The sequence below is a fragment of the Pleurodeles waltl genome, chromosome 10, assembly GCF_031143425.1.
Source record: "Pleurodeles waltl isolate 20211129_DDA chromosome 10, aPleWal1.hap1.20221129, whole genome shotgun sequence".
NCBI classification, from domain to species: Eukaryota; Metazoa; Chordata; class Amphibia; order Caudata; family Salamandridae; genus Pleurodeles; species Pleurodeles waltl.
The window spans coordinates 332976915-332994778 of NC_090449.1; the positions used below are offsets into that span (position 1 = coordinate 332976915).

At 45.1% G+C, this 17864-nt stretch overlaps 1 protein-coding gene across 3 annotated transcripts in view; it reads right to left on the reverse strand.

Annotated features, from left to right (window-relative positions):
* LOC138261516 (zinc finger protein 777-like) overlaps window positions 1-17864 on the reverse strand; it is a 288066-nt gene that overhangs the window by 45129 nt on the left and 225073 nt on the right. For all 3 annotated transcript variants that reach the window (XM_069210523.1, XM_069210522.1, XM_069210521.1), the window contains one exon: window positions 6062-6172. In XM_069210523.1, the coding sequence (XP_069066624.1) occupies window positions 6062-6172 (111 nt within the window). The remainder of the gene's footprint in view (window positions 1-6061; window positions 6173-17864) is intronic.

The following is a 17864-nucleotide window of genomic DNA, read 5'->3' on the forward strand; positions in this document are numbered from 1 at the left end:
ACTAACATTGGTGAGAAAAAGAGCACCATTTTTGTTAACATGGAGCATCCCTCCAACCCTCCCAGAGAAACTTTAGTGCAGAAACTCTGCACTGCCTCACAACACTTAGGACAGCATCCCTGCCCTAGTGTGGAGCTGATAGGACAGCATCCCTGCCCTGCTCCAACCCAAGAGAAACAGCATCCCTGTTCTCTCTTCCAGCCATATGGACAAAGTTTTTGCCCAGCTATGGTTTTTCTGAGACAGCATCCCTGTCTGGCATTTCCATCACTACAAATAGGTTCAGTGGACAATTCCCACTGCTCTAACCTAAAACTTACTGATAGAAACTCTGAAAATACATCTTCACATTGTTGCTTAGCTAAAAAACTTCAAACAGGGTGGTTTACATCCCCACAGGGAAGTAACCATATAGTGGATGATAAAGGGAGTAACCAGTCTATTGCAGAGCTACTCTCTACTTATCACCACTTAGACAATAAAGTCTCAACTGGCCAAGGTTAGCCTTATTGTCCTTCGTTTGGGGGGGGGTTGTGTGAGAAAGTAGCCTCTTTCTAGCCTTGTTACCCCCACTTTTGGCCTGTTTGTGAGTGTATGTAAGGATGTTTGTCACTGTTTTCACTGTCTCACTGGGATCCTGATGGCTAGGCCCCAGTGCTCATAGTGAAAACACTATGTTTTCAGTATGTTTGTTATGTGTCACTGGGACCCTGCTAGTCAGGACCCCAGTGCTCATAAGGTTGTGGCCTATATGTATGTGTCACTGGGACCCTGTCACACAGGGCCCCAGTGCTCATAGGTGTGCATGTATGTGTTCCCTGTGTGGTGCCTAACTGTCTCACTGAGGCTCTGCTAACCAGAACCTCAGTGGTTATGCTCTCTCATTACTTTTAAATTGTCACTAACAGGCTAGTGACCAATTTTACCAATTTACATTGGCTTACTGGAACACCCTTATAATTCCCTAGTATATGGTACTAAGGTACCCAGGGTATTGGGGTTCCAGGAGATCCCTATGGGCTGCAGCATTTCTTTTGCCACCCATAGGGAGCTCTGACAATTCTTACACAGGCCTGCCACTGCAGCCTGAGTGAAATAACGTCCACGTTATTTCACAGCCATTTTACACTGCACTTAAGTAACTTATAAGTCACCTATATGTCTAACCTTTACCTGGTAAAGGTTAGGTGCAAAGTTACTTAGTGTGAGGGCACCCTGGCACTAGCCAAGGTACCCCCACATTGTTCAGGGCCAATTCCCTGAACTTTGTGAGTGCGGGGACACCATTACACGCGTGCACTACATATGTCACTACCTATATGTAGCTTCACAATGGTAACTCCGAATATGGCCATGTAACATGTCTATGATCATGGAATTGCCCCCTCTATGCCATCCTGGCATAGTTGGCACAATCCCATGATCCCAGTGGTCTGTAGCACAGACCCTGGTACTGCCAAACTGCCCTTCCTGGGGTTTCACTGCAGCTGCTGCTGCTGCCAACCCCTCAGACAGGCATCTGCCCTCCTGGGGTCCAGCCAGGCCTGGCCCAGGATGGCAGAACAAAGAACTTCCTCTGAGAGAGGGTGTGACACCCTCTCCCTTTGGAAAATGGTGTGAAGGCAGGGGAGGAGTAGCCTCCCCCAGCCTCTGGAAATGCTTTGTTGGGCACAGAGGTGCCCAATTCTGCATAAGCCAGTCTACACCGGTTCAGGGACCCCTTAGCCCCTGCTCTGGCGCGAAACTGGACAAAGGAAAGGGGAGTGACCACTCCCCTGACCTGCACCTCCCCTGGGAGGTGTCCAGAGCTCCTCCAGTGTGCTCCAGACCTCTGCCATCTTGGAAACAGAGGTGCTGCTGGCACACTGGACTGCTCTGAGTGGCCAGTGCCACCAGGTGACGTCAGAGACTCCTGCTGATAGGCTCCTTCAGGTGTTAGTAGCCTATCCTCCCTCCTAGGTAGCCAAACCCTCTTTTCTGGCTATTTAGGGTCTCTGTCTCTGGGGAAACTTTAGATAACGAATGCAAGAGCTCATCAGAGTTCCTCTGCATCTCTCTCTTCACCTTCTGCCAAGGAATCGACTGCTGACCGCGCTGGAAGCCTGCAAACCTGCAACATAGTAGCAAAGACGTCTACTGCAACTCTGTAACGCTGATCCTGCCGCCTTCTCGACTGTTTTCCTGGTGGTGCATGCTGTGGGGGTAGTCTACCTCCTCTCTGCACTAGAAGCTCCGAAGAAATCTCCCGTGGGTCGACGGAATCTTCCCCCTGCAACCGCAGGCACCAAAAAGCTGCATTACCGGTCCCTTGGGTCTCCTCTCAGCACGACGAGCGAGGTCCCTCGAATCCAGCAACTCTGTCCAAGTGACCCCCACAGTCCAGTGACTCTTCAGTCCAAGTTTGGTGGAGGTAAGTCCTTGCCTCACCTCGCTAGACTGCATTGCTGGGAAACGCGACTTTTGCAGCTACTCCGGCCCCTGTGCACTTCCGGCGGAAATCCTTTGTGCACAGCCAAGCCTGGGTCCACGGCACTCTAACCTGCATTGCACGACTTTCTAAGTTGGTCTCATGCGACGTGGGACTCCTTTGTGTAACTTCGGGTGAGCACCGTTTCACACATCCTTGTAGTGCCTGTTTCTGGCACTTCTCCGGGTGCTACCTGCTGCTGAGAGGGCTCCTTGTCTTGCTCGACGTCCCCTCTCTCTCCTGGTCCAATTTGCGACCTCCTGGTCCCTCCAGGGCCACAGCAGCGTCCAAAAACGATAACCGCATGATTTGCTGCTAGCAAGGCTTGTTGGCATTCTTTCCGCAGGAAAACACTTCTGTACGACTTTCCACGGCGAGAGGAATCCGTCCACCAAAGGGGAAGTCTCTAGCCCTTTTCGTTCCTGCAGAAACCTCTGCTTCTTCTGTCCAGTAGAAGCTTCTTTGCACCCGTAGCTGGCATTTCCTGGGCATCTGCCCATCTCCGACTTGCTTGTGACTTTTGGACTTGGTCCCCTTGTTCCACAGGTACTCCAGATTGGAAATCCACAGTTGTTGCATTGTTGGTTTGTGTCTTTCCTGCATTATTCCTCTAACACGACTTCTTTGTCCTTAGGGGAACTTTGGTGCACTTTGCACTCATTTTTCAGGGTCTTGGGGAGGGTTATTTTCCTAACTCTCACTATTTTCTAATAGTCCCAGCGACCCTCTACGAGGTCACATAGGTTTGGGGTCCATTCGTGGTTCACATTCCACTTTTGGAGTATATGGTTTGTGTTGCCCCTATCCCTATGTTTCCCCATTGCATTGTAACTATACATTGTTTGCACTGTTTTCTAAGACTATACTGTATATTTTTGCTATTGTGTATGTATATCTTGTGTATATTTCCTATCCTCTCACTGAGGGTACACTCTAAGATACTTTGGCATATTGTCATAAAAATAAAGTACCTTTATTTTTAGTATAACTGTGTATTGTGTTTTCTTATGATATTGTGCATATGACACTAAGTGGTACTGTAGTAGCTTCACCCGTCTCCTAGTTCAGCCTAAGCTGCTCTGCTAAGCTACCATTATCTATCAGCCTATGCTGCTAGACACCCTATACACTAATAAGGGATAACTGGGCCTGGTGCAAGGTGTAAGTACCCCTTGGTACTCACTACAAGCCAGTCCAGCCTCCTACACCCATCTCTCTAATCAACACTACAGTAAAGATTCTTGAAAGGGTCTTGTATAACAGGATCATAGAATGGACCGAGGAGAAGTCCTCCTTATGCCCTTGTCAATACCCTTGTCAATATGGGTTTAGGGGCTGTGTTGGAACTACAGAGCAATGTTTGAATCTGTGCCTTATTATCAGGAAGTATACTGTTGCAAAACGTTCCCCCTTGTATTTAACTTTTATGGATTTGACCTCAGTGTTTTTTTGCATTAATCCCTCAAAACTATGGTCTTGCTTATGGGATGGAGGAGGCATTGGCGCATTTTCTAGTGTATTTTCACATGGGCATGAAGGACAGGTTTAGAATAAATTAAGAAGGTGAGGTCTGAAAAGATATAGGAGTTTTCTGTGGAGTGAGACAAGGATGTATTTTAGCCCCACTTTTATTTATTTTGTATATTAATAATCTTCACCCCTTTTTAATGAACATCACAGCAGATGTCACGGTTATTAAAGGCTCCACTCAGCCCTCACTCTTGTACGCGGATGATGCTGAATTAATTGCTCGCACACCAAGAGTCCTGCTTCTTCTTGTCCATGGTTTTGTGGGTTTTATGGGTGCATTAGATTCACGATTAATTTTGTCATGTCTTATATTATGGCTTCTGGCCCAAAGAATTTTCAATTGCCAACCTTAACAGTTGGCAACAACAGCTTGAAATGCACTAGCACTTTTTCATATTTAGGCCTCCATTTTGATGATAATGGCTCCTGGATCTGCATATCGCCCATTGCAGGGCTGAAGTAATAAAAATGACTGGCACTTTCTTTAGCTTGCCTCAACACAGCGGTGGAGGAGCACTTCTGCCCCTTTACAAATTTACAGAACACAGTGCATCCCAACTGTAACATATGGGGGAGAGGTATGGGGTATTCAAAGAGGTGACATAATGTAGACTGAAGGAAAAAGGTTCTGTAGAAAGGTTCTTGCAGTGCCTATTTCATCTTCACACCTGATCTGTCACAGAGAACTGGGCACCCCTTATATAGAAGATTATATTAGAGCTCACCCACCTTGCTATGGTTGGCAGTGTGGGGAAATAAGGCGGTGAGCCTTACAAGAGATATCATCATGGATTGCCTTAGCTGTGAAAAAGGCCTTGAGATTCCCTGGCTAGCCAGTGTGAAATCTAGCCTGTGCAACGCCGGTTTTCAGTATGACTTTACAGACCCTGAGTGAAATCTTAATATTAACAAAAAACTGCTACAGCAAGCATGGTTTAATCTAGCTGACATGACACTGAAAGAATGGTCATAGAGAGGGGGAAGACAAGTGTGGCTGCCTAGTTACATTTTGTAACAGACAGCTCAGTTGCGGGGTATCTGACTAGATAAATAGTCTGTTGGGAGGGAAGTCTATTGTTTCTTTACAGGACTGGCACGATAAAGTATTTGCTGTATTTTCCATTGGGTTTTAAAGCTAATCTTGATTCCATACCCTGCATGTAGAAGGGGAATTCAGGACAAACGATGATGCACTTTACATTTTTTTTGTGGTTATTATTCTATGTATTCACAGCACTTTCTGATTCCGTAGGTAAAAAGGCAAGACATCAATAACCTTAGGGCTGCCCTCAGCTTTCTTGTACAACTTATCGATGAAGAGGTAACCACCCATCTAGGTGTGCTTCTGAAGGCAGTAGTACAAGCTTGGGGAACTATGAACACTGATTAAGTCAGTTGAAATGGTCATTGCATTGTTTTGCACATTGTCGCCATGGCATTGGATTTTAGCTTTTTGTTTCTATGACTATGTTTTATTAAGCAATGAATGTATTTTATTGTGTACGTAGTACTTTTATAGATACTTTTAGTATTCAAATGAAGTTATCATTGACATTTCAATGATCTTTGTGTCTTGTTTGCTGCCAGTGCTGGGAGGAACAATACGAGGGATTGCTGTGAACTCGGGAAGGGACTGTGCAAGGCTTTGTTGGCTATATTGGAATGGATTATGCAAATCAACCTGCTAAAAAGCATAGATTGGCCTGAACAGCTGGGGTACTTCTACTCAGTACAAGTCAACATCCAACCACGGACCCACTGCCCCTTAAACGAAAGCGAATGAACATGACCATTACACTCAGGTCGATGGGGCAGAGATAAAAATGATGAAAAAGGCTGAGCTTCCTCAGGAGTAATGCTGGTTGGTATGTTAGTCTTGCTACGATGGTCACAAGTTCAAATTATTTAGATTTTTTTAGAATTGTGATATCTGTTTATTTAGATGCCTCTGATAAAGTGAATAAAAGTTGTTATTTCAGAAGAGGTATCAGCGCTGTATAAGTGAGCAACGAGACGTTGAGAAATGTGTCAGGTGAAGGGTTAAGGTCACCAATAATTACTCACCAGATGGGCAATTAATACTTGCTCTTCTTTCAGAGTTCTGGGGAGTCAAGGAACATATTTCTTCCTCTTGCCTGCTACTTAATGGCACAGCTGGATCTGCAACTGCATGTCCTGTTAGACAAAAACATTTGTAAGCACGAAAATACATCTGAAAGAAAGGTTTATCACACAATTTGTTGAAAATTAAACATTTCCTCTTGTTATCAACTATTTGATCAGCTTCAATACAATGTTTGCAGTTGCACGGCATGTATGCGCCGTTTTGAAAAGTACATAAACTAGACCTTCACCTTTCCAAATGTTTAAATAATTTATTAAAAAGAAAAGTTCATCTACCCCTGCTGTAAATTTAAATGTGATTCCACTATGCTTTTGCTTTTCCACGTTTGTGGCAGCAATAGTTAGCACAATCCTTCTGGCAAAGTCTTTGTAATCCAAAAGCACCAGAACACATCACATACCTTATGGTTTTTCAAACATTATCAATGTGCCATTTGTAATAGGGAATTATGGTGGAGTGGGAAGGGTTGGAAGCCTCCCTCCTTTCAGGCGTGCTTTTTGGCCACGCAGTCGCAGTGGTTTTTCACGCTGAACGGCAGGGTACTACAATGGGGAGGCTAACGATTCCCACGGCAACCTCACACCAGCCACATTACATAACCTAGTCTTTCTTAACCTCTTAGCTGCTGCCCCCCCCCCCCCAAATGCTGAGCCCTTTTTTGGGCTATTTGAGGTAGTTCGCACTTAGGCCTTCATAACTTTTTGTCCACATAAGCTATCCAGGCCAAATTTGCGTCCTTTTTTTCCAACATCCTAGGGATTCTAAAGGTACCCAGAGTTTCTGGGTTCCCCTGGAGGAGACCAAGAAATTAGCCAAAATACACCTACAATTTAGTTTTTTTTTAAAACAATGGGAAAAAATGGCTGCCAAAGAAGGCTTGTGGTTTTTACCCTGAAAATGACATCAACAAAGGGTTTGCGGTGCTAAAATCACCATCTTCCCAGCTTTCAGGAACAGCCAGAGTTGAATCAGAAAGCCAAATTTTTCAACACAATTTTGGCATTTTACTGTGACATACTTCATTTTTACTATTTTTGGTGCTTTCATCCTCCTTCCAGTTAGTGACAGGAATGGGTGTGAAACCAACACTGGATCCCGGAAAGCTAAGTGTTTCTGAAACGTAGACAAAATTCTGAATTCAGCAAGGGGTCATCTGTGTAGATCCTACAAGGTTTTCCTACAGAAAATAAAAGCTGGAAAAAAAAATATTGAAATTGAGCTGAAAAAAACAGCCATTTTTCTCAGCGTTTTACTCTAACTTTTTCCTGCAATGTCCAATTTTTTAAAGCATTATACAGTTACGTGTGCTGGACTCTTCTGGTTGCAGGAATATATAGGGCTTGTAGGTTCATCAAAATCCCTAGGTACCCAGAGCCAATAAATGAGCTGCACCTTGGAATGGGTTTTCATTCTATACCGGGTATACAGCAATTCATTTGCTGAAATATAAAGAGTGAAAAATAGGTATCAAGAAAACCTTTATATTTCCAAAATGGCTCATAAGATAAGGTATTGAGCAGCAGTGGTTATTTGCCAATCTCTGAATTCCGGGGTGCCCATACTAGCATGTGAATTACAGGCCATTTCTCAAATAGACGATTTTTTTACACACGGTCTTACATTTGGAAGGAAAAAATGTAGAGAAAGACAAGGGGCAATAACACGAGTTGTGCTATTCTGTGTTCCCCCAAGTCTCACGATAAAAATGGTACCTCACTTGCGTGAGTAGGCCTAATGCTCGCGACAGGAAAGGCAATATGGACACATCACATTTTTACATTGAAATCTGATGTGTTTTTTGCAAAGTGCCTAGCTGTGGATTTTGGCCTCTAGCTCAGCCGGCACCTAGGGAAACCTACCAAACCTGCACATTTTTGAAAACTAGACACCTAGGGGAATCCAGGATGGGCTGATCAGGTTCTGTTACTCAGAATCCTTTGCAAACCTCAAAATGTGGCCAAAAAAACACTTTTTCCTCACATTTCGGTGACAGAAAGTTCTGGAATCTGAGAGGAGCCACAAATGTTCTTTCACCCAGCGTTCCCGCAAGCCTCCCGATAAAAACAGTAACTCACTTGTGTGGGTAGGCCTAGTGCCCGTGACAGGAAATGCCCCAAAACACAACGTGGACATATCACATTTTCACAAAGAAAACAGACCTGTTTTTTGCAAAGTGCCTAGCTGTAGATTTTGTCCTCTAGCTCAGCTGGCACCTAGGGAAATGTAAGAAAAATAGAGTTTTTATTCAACATTTCAGCTTTGCAGGGTATTCTGGGTAAGAAAACTGTAGGGGATCCACACAAGTCACACCTCTGTGGACTCCCCCAGATGTCTAGATTCCAGAAATATTTGGGTTTAGTATGTTTTCCTATATAGCCGCCAAACCCAGGATCAAAAACACAGGTGCCTGCCTTACGAAACCAGTTTGTTTTGTGATAGATAATTTTGATGTCTCCACAATACAATTTGGGCAGTGGAATTCGGGGCTGAACTAAATTGGGGAGCTCCCAAGAGAGCACCCTCTCTGTGCTTGTCCCCGTATTCACCTGTTCTCTGGGTCTGGCTAACCCACTATTGCCCTGTTGCACAGACTGTGCTTGACAAGGAACAACAGGACTGCCCTCATCACCTTCCTCACAATTTACTGGAAGGAGTTATCCAATGGGACTCCTCCAACTGAAAAATCACTCCCAGAGTCTGCGCCATTGTCCTATCCCTCAGATGCTGTCTCTGTAACTGCTGTCTCAGTCTCTGATCCTATGTCAGAGCTGTCCTCTTTAACCAGAGTGACGTCAGCAGCAGTCATCCATCAAGATGCCATCTCTGCTATTGGCTAAACTGTTGCTCCAAAACACTAGCCTACATAGACAGTCAAAAAATTGCTGGTGTGTGTGTGATACGTGCAACAGTAGAGGCCACCTTACCTGCGCTTCTTCCCTCAATCAGCACGTTCTTTCAAGACACTCAAACACCTTGTCACATACCATTCGTCACAGTCTTTAGCACCTCCTGCGCCCAGTCCAACAACTATTATTGGTGCTCCCACTCCCATATCCTCCTCCTCGGATTCCCTCATTACCACCCAGCAAACGTGCTCTTCATCTCTCCATAGCCACCCCCCACCCTGCATATACATTTCATTTGTATTATAGCGCAATTAGTGGCTGACTTTACTAATGTACTCAGCTATTTACATAAAATACAGATTTGCTCTTTGCAGTAGTCATATGAACCTTCTGCGCTTCTTTATGGCACAAAAACTGCCACTAGACAAAAGTCTGATCCTTTTGTAGAAGAAACATAATCACAAGACTTACTTGACTTCTTTATTGCTGCCTAAAAGCTACAGTTGAAATGCGTCTGTTGAAGTATGTGCACTGCGTTGAAGACGCAAGCTGCACCTGCAAGACAACTGGTGGCAAATATATATATAAACTATGGAATTCATTACCCTCAACTATAAGAGCCACAGATAACTTTGTTGTCTTTCAAAAACTACTCGAGAGTTGTCTCTTTCATTCAAACCACCATATTCAAACAACTATGGACTGCACATGCCTATGTTGGTAAATATTTTTTTCTTATGTGTATATTTCTAGTTATGTATAGTTCTTTAGAAAATATGTATCGCTACTATGTCATAACAATAAAATACACACACACACACACACTCTTTAAACCTGTTTGACTAAGTATATTTTACCCATGGTTCTAATTATGTATTGTGCATATGTGTGTGTATTCATGTGTGTTTGTGTATATATATATATATATATATATATATATATATATATATATATATATAGAGATATATGGAAAATGTCACTTACCCAGTGTACATCTGTTCGTGGCATTAGTCGCTGCAGATTCACATGCTGTGCACATCCCGCCAACTGGTGTTGGGCTCGGAGTGTTACAACTTGTTTTTCTTCGAAGAAGTCTTTTTGAGTCACAAGATCGAGGGACTCCTCCCATTTCGGCTCCATTGCGCATGGGCGTCGACTCCATCTTAGATTGTTTTCTCCGCAGAGGGTGAGGTAGGAGTTGTGTATGCTAGTAATAGTGCCCATGCAATGGAGTGAATACGTATGTACATAATGTAGTTTAAAGTAATATATTTACAAATTTACAAATGTTCAAGATCAACTTCTAAACGGCTACAGGCTCCCGCGGAGGCGGGTGCGCGCATGTGAATCTGCAGCGACTAATGCCACGAACAGATGCACACTGGGTAAGTGACATTTTCCGTTCGATGGCATGTGTAGCTGCAGATACACATGCTGTGCATAGACTAGTAAGCAGTTATCTCCCCAAAAGCGGTGGTTCAGCCTGTAGGAGTTGAAGTTGTTTGAAACAATGTTCGTAGTACTGCTTGACCTACTGTGGCTTGTTGTGCCGTTAGCACATCTCCCCCGCTTGTGTTTGGTAAACGTATGAGGCGCAGACCATGTAGCTGCCTTACATATTTCAGTCATTGGAATATTTCCTAGAAAGGCCATGGTAGCACCTTTCTTTCTAGTTGAGTGTGCCTTTGGTGTAATAGGCAGTTCTCTTTTTGCTTTAAGATAACAGGTTTGAATGCACTTAACTATCCCTCCAGCAATGCCTTGTTTAGAAATTGGATTTCCTGTATGAGGTTTTTGGAAAGCAATAAATAATTGTTTTGTTTTTCGAATTAGTTTTGTTCTGTCAATGTAATACATTAACGCTCTTTTGATGTCTAATGTATGTAGTGCTCTTTCAGCTACAGAATCTGGCTGTGGGAAGAACACTGGTAATTCTACTGTTTGATTCAAGTGGAACGGTGATATGACTTTTGGTAAAAATTTAGGATTTGTCCGTAGAACTACTTTATGCTTGTGTATTTGAATAAATGGTTCTTGTATGGTAAATGCTTCAATCTCACTTACTCTTCTTAAAGATGTGATGGCAATTAGAAATGCAACTTTCCATGTTAAGTATTGCATTTCACAAAAGTGCATGGGCTCAAAAGGTGGACCCATGAGTCGTGTTAAGACAATGTTGAGGTTCCATGAAGGAACTGGTGGTGTTCTTGGTGGTATAATTCTCTTTTGGCCTTCCATAAATGCTTTTATGACTGGCATCCTAAATAGAGAAGTTGAGTGCGTAATTTGCAGGTAAGCTGAAATTGCGGTAAGATGTATCTTAAAGGAAGAAAAAGCTAGCTTTGACTTTTGCAAATGTAGTAAGTATGTTACGATGTCTTTGGCAGATGCGTGTAATGGTTGAATTTGATTATTATGGCAGTAATAAACAAATCTTTTCCACTTATTTGCATAGCAATGTCTAGTGGTAGGTTTCCTAGCTTGTTTTATGACCTCCATACATTCTTGTTTAAGGTCTAAGTGTCCGAACTCTAGGACTTCAGGAGCCAAATTGCTAGATTCAGCGATGCTGGATTTGGGTGTCTGATCTGTTGTTTGTGTTGCGTTAACAGATCTGGTTTGTTTGGTAGTTTGACATGAGGCACTACTGAGAGGTCTAGTAGTGTTGTGTACCAAGGTTGTCTTGCCCATGTTGGCGCTATTAGTATGAGTTTGTTTTGACTCAACTTGTTTACCAGATATAGAAGGAGTGGGAGAGGGGGAAAAGCGTAAGCAAATATCCCTGACCAACTCATCCATAACGCATTGCCCTGAGACTGATCTTGTGGGTACCTGAATGCGAAGTTTCGGCATTTTGCGTTTTCCTTTGTTGCAAATAGATCTATTTGTGGTGTTCCCCAACTCTGGAAGTAAGTATTCAGTATTTGGGGGTGAATCTCCCATTCGTGGATCTGTTGGTGATCCCGCGAGAGATTGTCTGCTAACTGATTCTGAATTCCTGGAATAAATTGTGCTATTAGGCGAATGTGGTTGTGAATCGCCCAATGCCATATTCTCTGTGCCAGGAGAGACAACTGTGTTGAGTGTGTCCCTCCCTGTTTGTTTAGGTAATACATCGTTGTCATGTTGTCTGTTTTGACAAGAATGTGTTTGTGGCTTATTATGGGTTGAAATGCTTTCAGTGCTAGAAATACTGCGAATAGTTCTAAGTGATTTATGTGAAACTGTTTTTGGTGAGTGTCCCATTGTCCTTGGATGCTGTGTTGATTGAGGTGTGCTCCCCACCCTATCATGGAGGCATCTGTCGTTATTACATATTGTGGCACTGGGTCTTGGAAAGGCCGCCCTTGGTTTAAATTTATACTGTTCCACCATTGAAGCGAGGTGTATGTTTGGCGGTCTACCAACACCAGATCTTGAAGTTGACCCTGTGCTTGTGACCACTGTAATGCTAGGCACTGTTGTAAGGGCCGCATGTGCAACCTTGCTTTTGGGACAATGGCTATGCATGAGGACATCATGCCTAGGAGTTTCATCACCATTTTGACTTGTATTTTTTGTTTTGGATACATGTCCTGTATTACATTGTGAAATGTCTGAACCCTTTGTGGACTTGGAGTGGCAATCCCTTTTGCTGTGTTGATTGCCGCCCCTAAGTATTGCTGTGTTTGACACAGCAGAAGGTGTGACTTTGTGTAGTTGATTGAGAAACCTAGTTTGTGGAGGGTGTCTATGACATACTTTGTGTGTTGTGAACATCTTTCTAGTGTGTTGGTTTTGATTAACCAATCGTCTAGGTACGGGAACACATGTATTTGCTGCCTTCTGATATGTGCAGCTACGACTGCCAGGCACTTTGTAAAAACTCTTGGCGCAGTTGTTATTCCGAATGGCAACACCTTGAATTGGTAATGTATCCCTTGGAATACAAACCTTAAGTATTTCCTGTGTGAAGGTTGTATCGGTATATGGAAATATGCATCCTTTAGGTCTAGTGTTGTCATGTAGTCTTGAGTGGGATTACGTCTTGTAATGTCACCATGTGAAAGTGATCTGATTTGATATAGGTATTTAATGTTCTGAGATCTAATATAGGTCTCAGACTCTTGTCTTTTTTGGGTATGAGAAAGTACAGAGAGTAAACTCCTGTTCCTTTCTGTTGTTTTGGTACTAATTCTATTGCTTCTTTCAGTAGCAATGCCTGAACTTCTAGTCCTAGAAGATCTATATGTTGTTTTGACATATTGGTGGTCATTCTGACCCTGGCGGTCTTTGACCGCCAGGGCGGAGGACCGCGGGAGCACCGCCGACAGGCCGGCGGTGCTCCAATGGGGATTCCGACCGCGGCGGTAAAGCCGCGGTCGGACCGGCACCACTGGCGGGGTCCCGCCAGTGTACCGCCGCCCCATTGAATCCTCCGCGGCGGCGCAGCTTGCTGCACCGCCGCGGGGATTCCGACCCCCCCTACCGCCATCCAGATCCCGGCGGTCGGACCGCCGAGATCCGGATGGCGGTAGGGGGGGTCGCGGGGCCCCTGGGGGCCCCTGCAGTGCCCATGCCACTGGCATGGGCATTGCAGGGGCCCCCGTAAGAGGGCCCCTACATGTATTTCACTGTCTGCTGCGCAGACAGTGAAATACGCGACGGGTGCAACTGCACCCGTCGCACAGCTTCCACTCCGCCGGCTCGATTCCGAGCCGGCTTCATCGTGGAAGCCTCTTTCCCGCTGGGCTGGCTGGCGGTCTGAAGGCGACCGCCCGCCAGCCCAGCGGGAAAGTCAGAATTACCGCCGCGGTCTTTCGACCGCGGAACGGTAACCTGACGGCGGGACTTTGGCGGGCGGCCTCCGCCGCCCGCCAAGGTCAGAATGAGGGCCATTGTGTGTTTTCGGTGGGACGTTTAGAGGGAATTTGAGAAATTCGATGCAATAACCATGCTGGATAATTGCCAGTACCCAAGTGTCTGTTGTTATCTCCTCCCAATGTTTGTAAAATTGTCTTAGTCTCCCCCCCACAGGTGTTATGTGTTGGGGATGTGTGACTTGGAAGTCACTGCTTGTTTTGAGGGGTTTTGGGGCTTTGGAACTTCCCTCTATTCTTTTGGAATTGTCCCCCTCTATATTGCCCCCGAAAAATTCCCCGCTGATATTAGCTTTGATAAGTGGGCCTTGCTTGTGAAGTTGTGGCCTCTGTAGGTTGACCTCTAAATTGTGTTTTGCGAAATGTGCCTCTGCTCTGTGGGGAGTAGAGTGCGCCCATGGCTTTTGCCGTATCAGTATCTTTTTTTGAGTTTTTCAATAGCAGTGTCGACTTCCGGCCCAAACAACTGCTGTTCATTAAAGGGCATATTCAGCACGGCTTGTTGTATTTCCGGCTTGAATCCTGACGTACACAACCATGCGTGTCTCCTTATTGTTATCGCAGTATTTACTGTCCTTGCAGCCGTATCTGCTGCATCCATTGCTGACCGTATCTGATTATTGGAGATACTTTGTCCTTCTTCTACCACTTGTTGTGCCCTTTTTTGTAACTCTTTGGGTAAGTGTTCTATGAAATGCTGCATTTCGTCCCAATGAGCTCTATCGTATCTTGCCAAAAGTGCTTGTGAGTTGGCAATACGCCATTGGTTTGCTGCTTGTGCTGCAACCCTTTTACCTGCAGCATCGAATTTGCGACTCTCCTTGTATGGAGGTGGTGCGTCTCCCGAGGTATGAGAGTTTGCTCTCTTGCGAGCTGCCCCGACAACCACAGAGTCTGGTGTTAATTGTTGTGTAATATAAACAGGGTCTGTTGGCGGTGGTTTGTACTTCTTCTCCACCCTTGGAGTTATGGCTCTATCTTTTACAGGATCCTGAAATATTTGTTTGGAATGTTTTAGCATTCCCGGGAGCATAGGTAAGCTTTGGTATTGGCTATGAGTGGAGGATAGTGTATTAAACAAAAAGTCATCCTCAATTGGTTCTGAATGCAAGGTGACGTTATGAAAAGCAGCTGCCCTTGAGACCACCTGCGTGTAGGATGTACTGTCCTCAGGTGGCGACGGCCTCGCAGGGTAACAGTCTGGGCTGTTATCTGGTACAGGAGCATCATAAAGGTCCCATGCGTCGGGATCATCTTGACTGATTGCAGTATGAGTCGGGGATTGCATCAGTGGTGGAGTGACTACCGGTGATGTGTGCATTGATGGTGGTGGAGTTGTTTGTCTTGCCACCTTTGCCTGTGGCTGCTTGTCCTTTTCTTGAAAGGCAAGTCTTCTTTTCATCTTAATTGGGGGAAGAGTGCTTATCTTCCCTGTGTCTTTTTTAATGTGGAGCCTTCTTTGAGTGTAGTCTGGCTCAATTGATTCAAGTTCCTCTCCGAACTTATGTCCTTGCATCTGGGAGGACAATCCCTGTTCCTCTGTGTAGGAACCTGTTTTCGGTTCCGAGGCTGGATGTTTCGGAATCAAAACCTTTTCTGTCGCCTTTTTGCGCTCCGAGGAAACCTTTTTTATTTTCGGCGTCGTGGTGTCTCGGTGCCAAACCATTTCGGTGCCACCGTCTCGTGCAGAATCTGCTCGGAGCCGCTGTCTCGGGCCTGAGATTGCTGTGTGGCGGTATCTCGACCGGAGTCGGATGACTTCGCCACATGCATGCCCTTTTTCGGTGCCGATGATCGGTCACCTATTTTTCGGGTTAAGCCATGGCCTGTTGACGGTGGCGTCCCCTGGGCTTTTGTTGTCTTCTCGTGAGCTTTATGTTTTGACGTCCTACTCACGGTTTTCGGCGTTTCTTCGGGTTCGAGCTCGTCCGATTCCTGGATGGAGAAGGTTTCTTCTTCCTCCTCGAAACGCCCTTGTCCTGTCGGCGCAGACGCCATCTGCAGTCTTCTCGCTCTTCGGTCTCTTATTGACTTCCTCGACCGAAACGCTCGACAGGCTTCACAGGTATCCTCCTTGTGCTCTGGGGACAGACACAAGTTACAGACCAGATGCTGATCTGTATACGGATACTTGTTATGACATTTTGGGCAGAAGTGGAATGGGGTCCGTTCCATCAGCCTGGAAGAGACACGTGGCCGGGCCGACCAGGCCCCGACGGGGGATCGAAAAAACCACCGGAGCTCTCCAAAAGTCAGTGTCGATCTGTTGTAACTAACCCGATACCAAACGCAAACAATACCGACGATTTATCCGAGATTCTAACTAACTTTCCGTCCCGAAACACGGAGCGAAAAGGAACACGTCCGAACCCGATGGCGGAAAAAAAAAACAATCTAAGATGGAGTCAACGCCCATGCGCAATGGAGCCGAAATGGGAGGAGTCCCTCGATCTCGTGACTTGAAAAGACTTCTTCGAAGAAAAACAAGTTGTAACACTCTGAGCCCAACACCAGATGGCGGGATGTGCACAGCATGTGTATCTGCAGCTACACATGCCATCAAACATATATATATATATTGCTTGGCATGTTCGTGGGTCATTGCATGGCTCCTGGGTGGGTTGTTATACTAGATATCTATGAATTCCTGCTCTCACCTTATCACACTTATCTACCCATCATCATATGTCATGTCTCTATCAAACTATCCTCCATTCTCACTCTGACTCATCCCAAATCCTTTCTACTACTTTCATCTCCTAAATAACTCTGCCTAAGCTCTTCCCTCCGCTTCCACATCTAACTCACCAAACCTCACTCTACTACCGTGAACTCCCACACAACCCTACTAAATTCTCCCCCATTTATCTCACCCTGCTACTATGCTCTCCCTAGCCCTTCCACATACTCTTCCCTCCTCCATCCCCCTTTACTCATCCCAAGCCTTTGGGTTGAGTAAATGAAGGATATACTCCCAATTAACACTTCTGGATTTCTTTCCTCCTCCACCCCTCCATTACTCCAGTCAATCTAACTAACAAACTCTCATATCCGCGGCTCAAATTAACTCATAATAATACTAAAACTGTACTCATTATTTCCCCATACTAATCCATCACTAATTCTTGTTGGGTTCCAGAGTAGCGTGCTACTCATCGAAAAGCGCTTCGACGCCTTGTCAGGGGTAGTAAGCGCTATATAATGAAAATGTCACTTACCCAGTGTACATCTGTTCGTGGCATTGGTCGCTGCAGATTCACATGTTGTGCACAGTCCGCCATCTGGTGTTGGGCCGGAGTGTTACAAGTTGTTTTTCTTCGAAGAAGTCTTTCGAGTCACGAGACCGAGGGACTCCTCCTCTTTGCTTCCATTGCGCATGGGCGTCGGCTCCATCTTAGATTGTTTTCCCCGCAGAGGGTGAGGTAGGAGTTGTGTGTGTTAGTAATAGTGCCCATGCAATGGAATGAATAAGTATGTACAAATTAAGGTTAAATAATATATATATACAAATGTACAAATGTTGAAGATAACTTCCAACGGCTACAGGCTCCCGGGGAGGCGGGTGGGCACATGTGAATCTGCAGGGACCAATGCCACGAACAGATGTACACTGGGTAAGTGACATTTTCAGTTCGATGGCATCTGTTGCTGCAGATACACATGTTGTGCATAGACTAGTAAGCAGTTTTCTCCCCAAAAGCGGTGGCTCAGCCTGTAGGAGTGGAAGTAGTCTGAAACAAAGTTCTCAGTACGGCTTGACCTACTGTGGCTTGTTGTGCGGATAGCACGTCTACACAGTAGTGTTTAGTAAATGTGTGAGGCGTGGACCATGTGGCTGCCTTACATATTTCGTGCATTGAAATATTTCCTAGGAATGCCATGGTAGCGCCTTTTTTTCTGGTTGAGTGTGCCCTTGGTGTAATGGGCAGTTGTCTCTTTGCTTTAAGATAGCAGGTTTGGATGCACTTAACTATCCATCTGGCTATACCTTGTTTTGATATTGGGTTTCCTGTATGAGGTTTTTGAAATGCAATAAA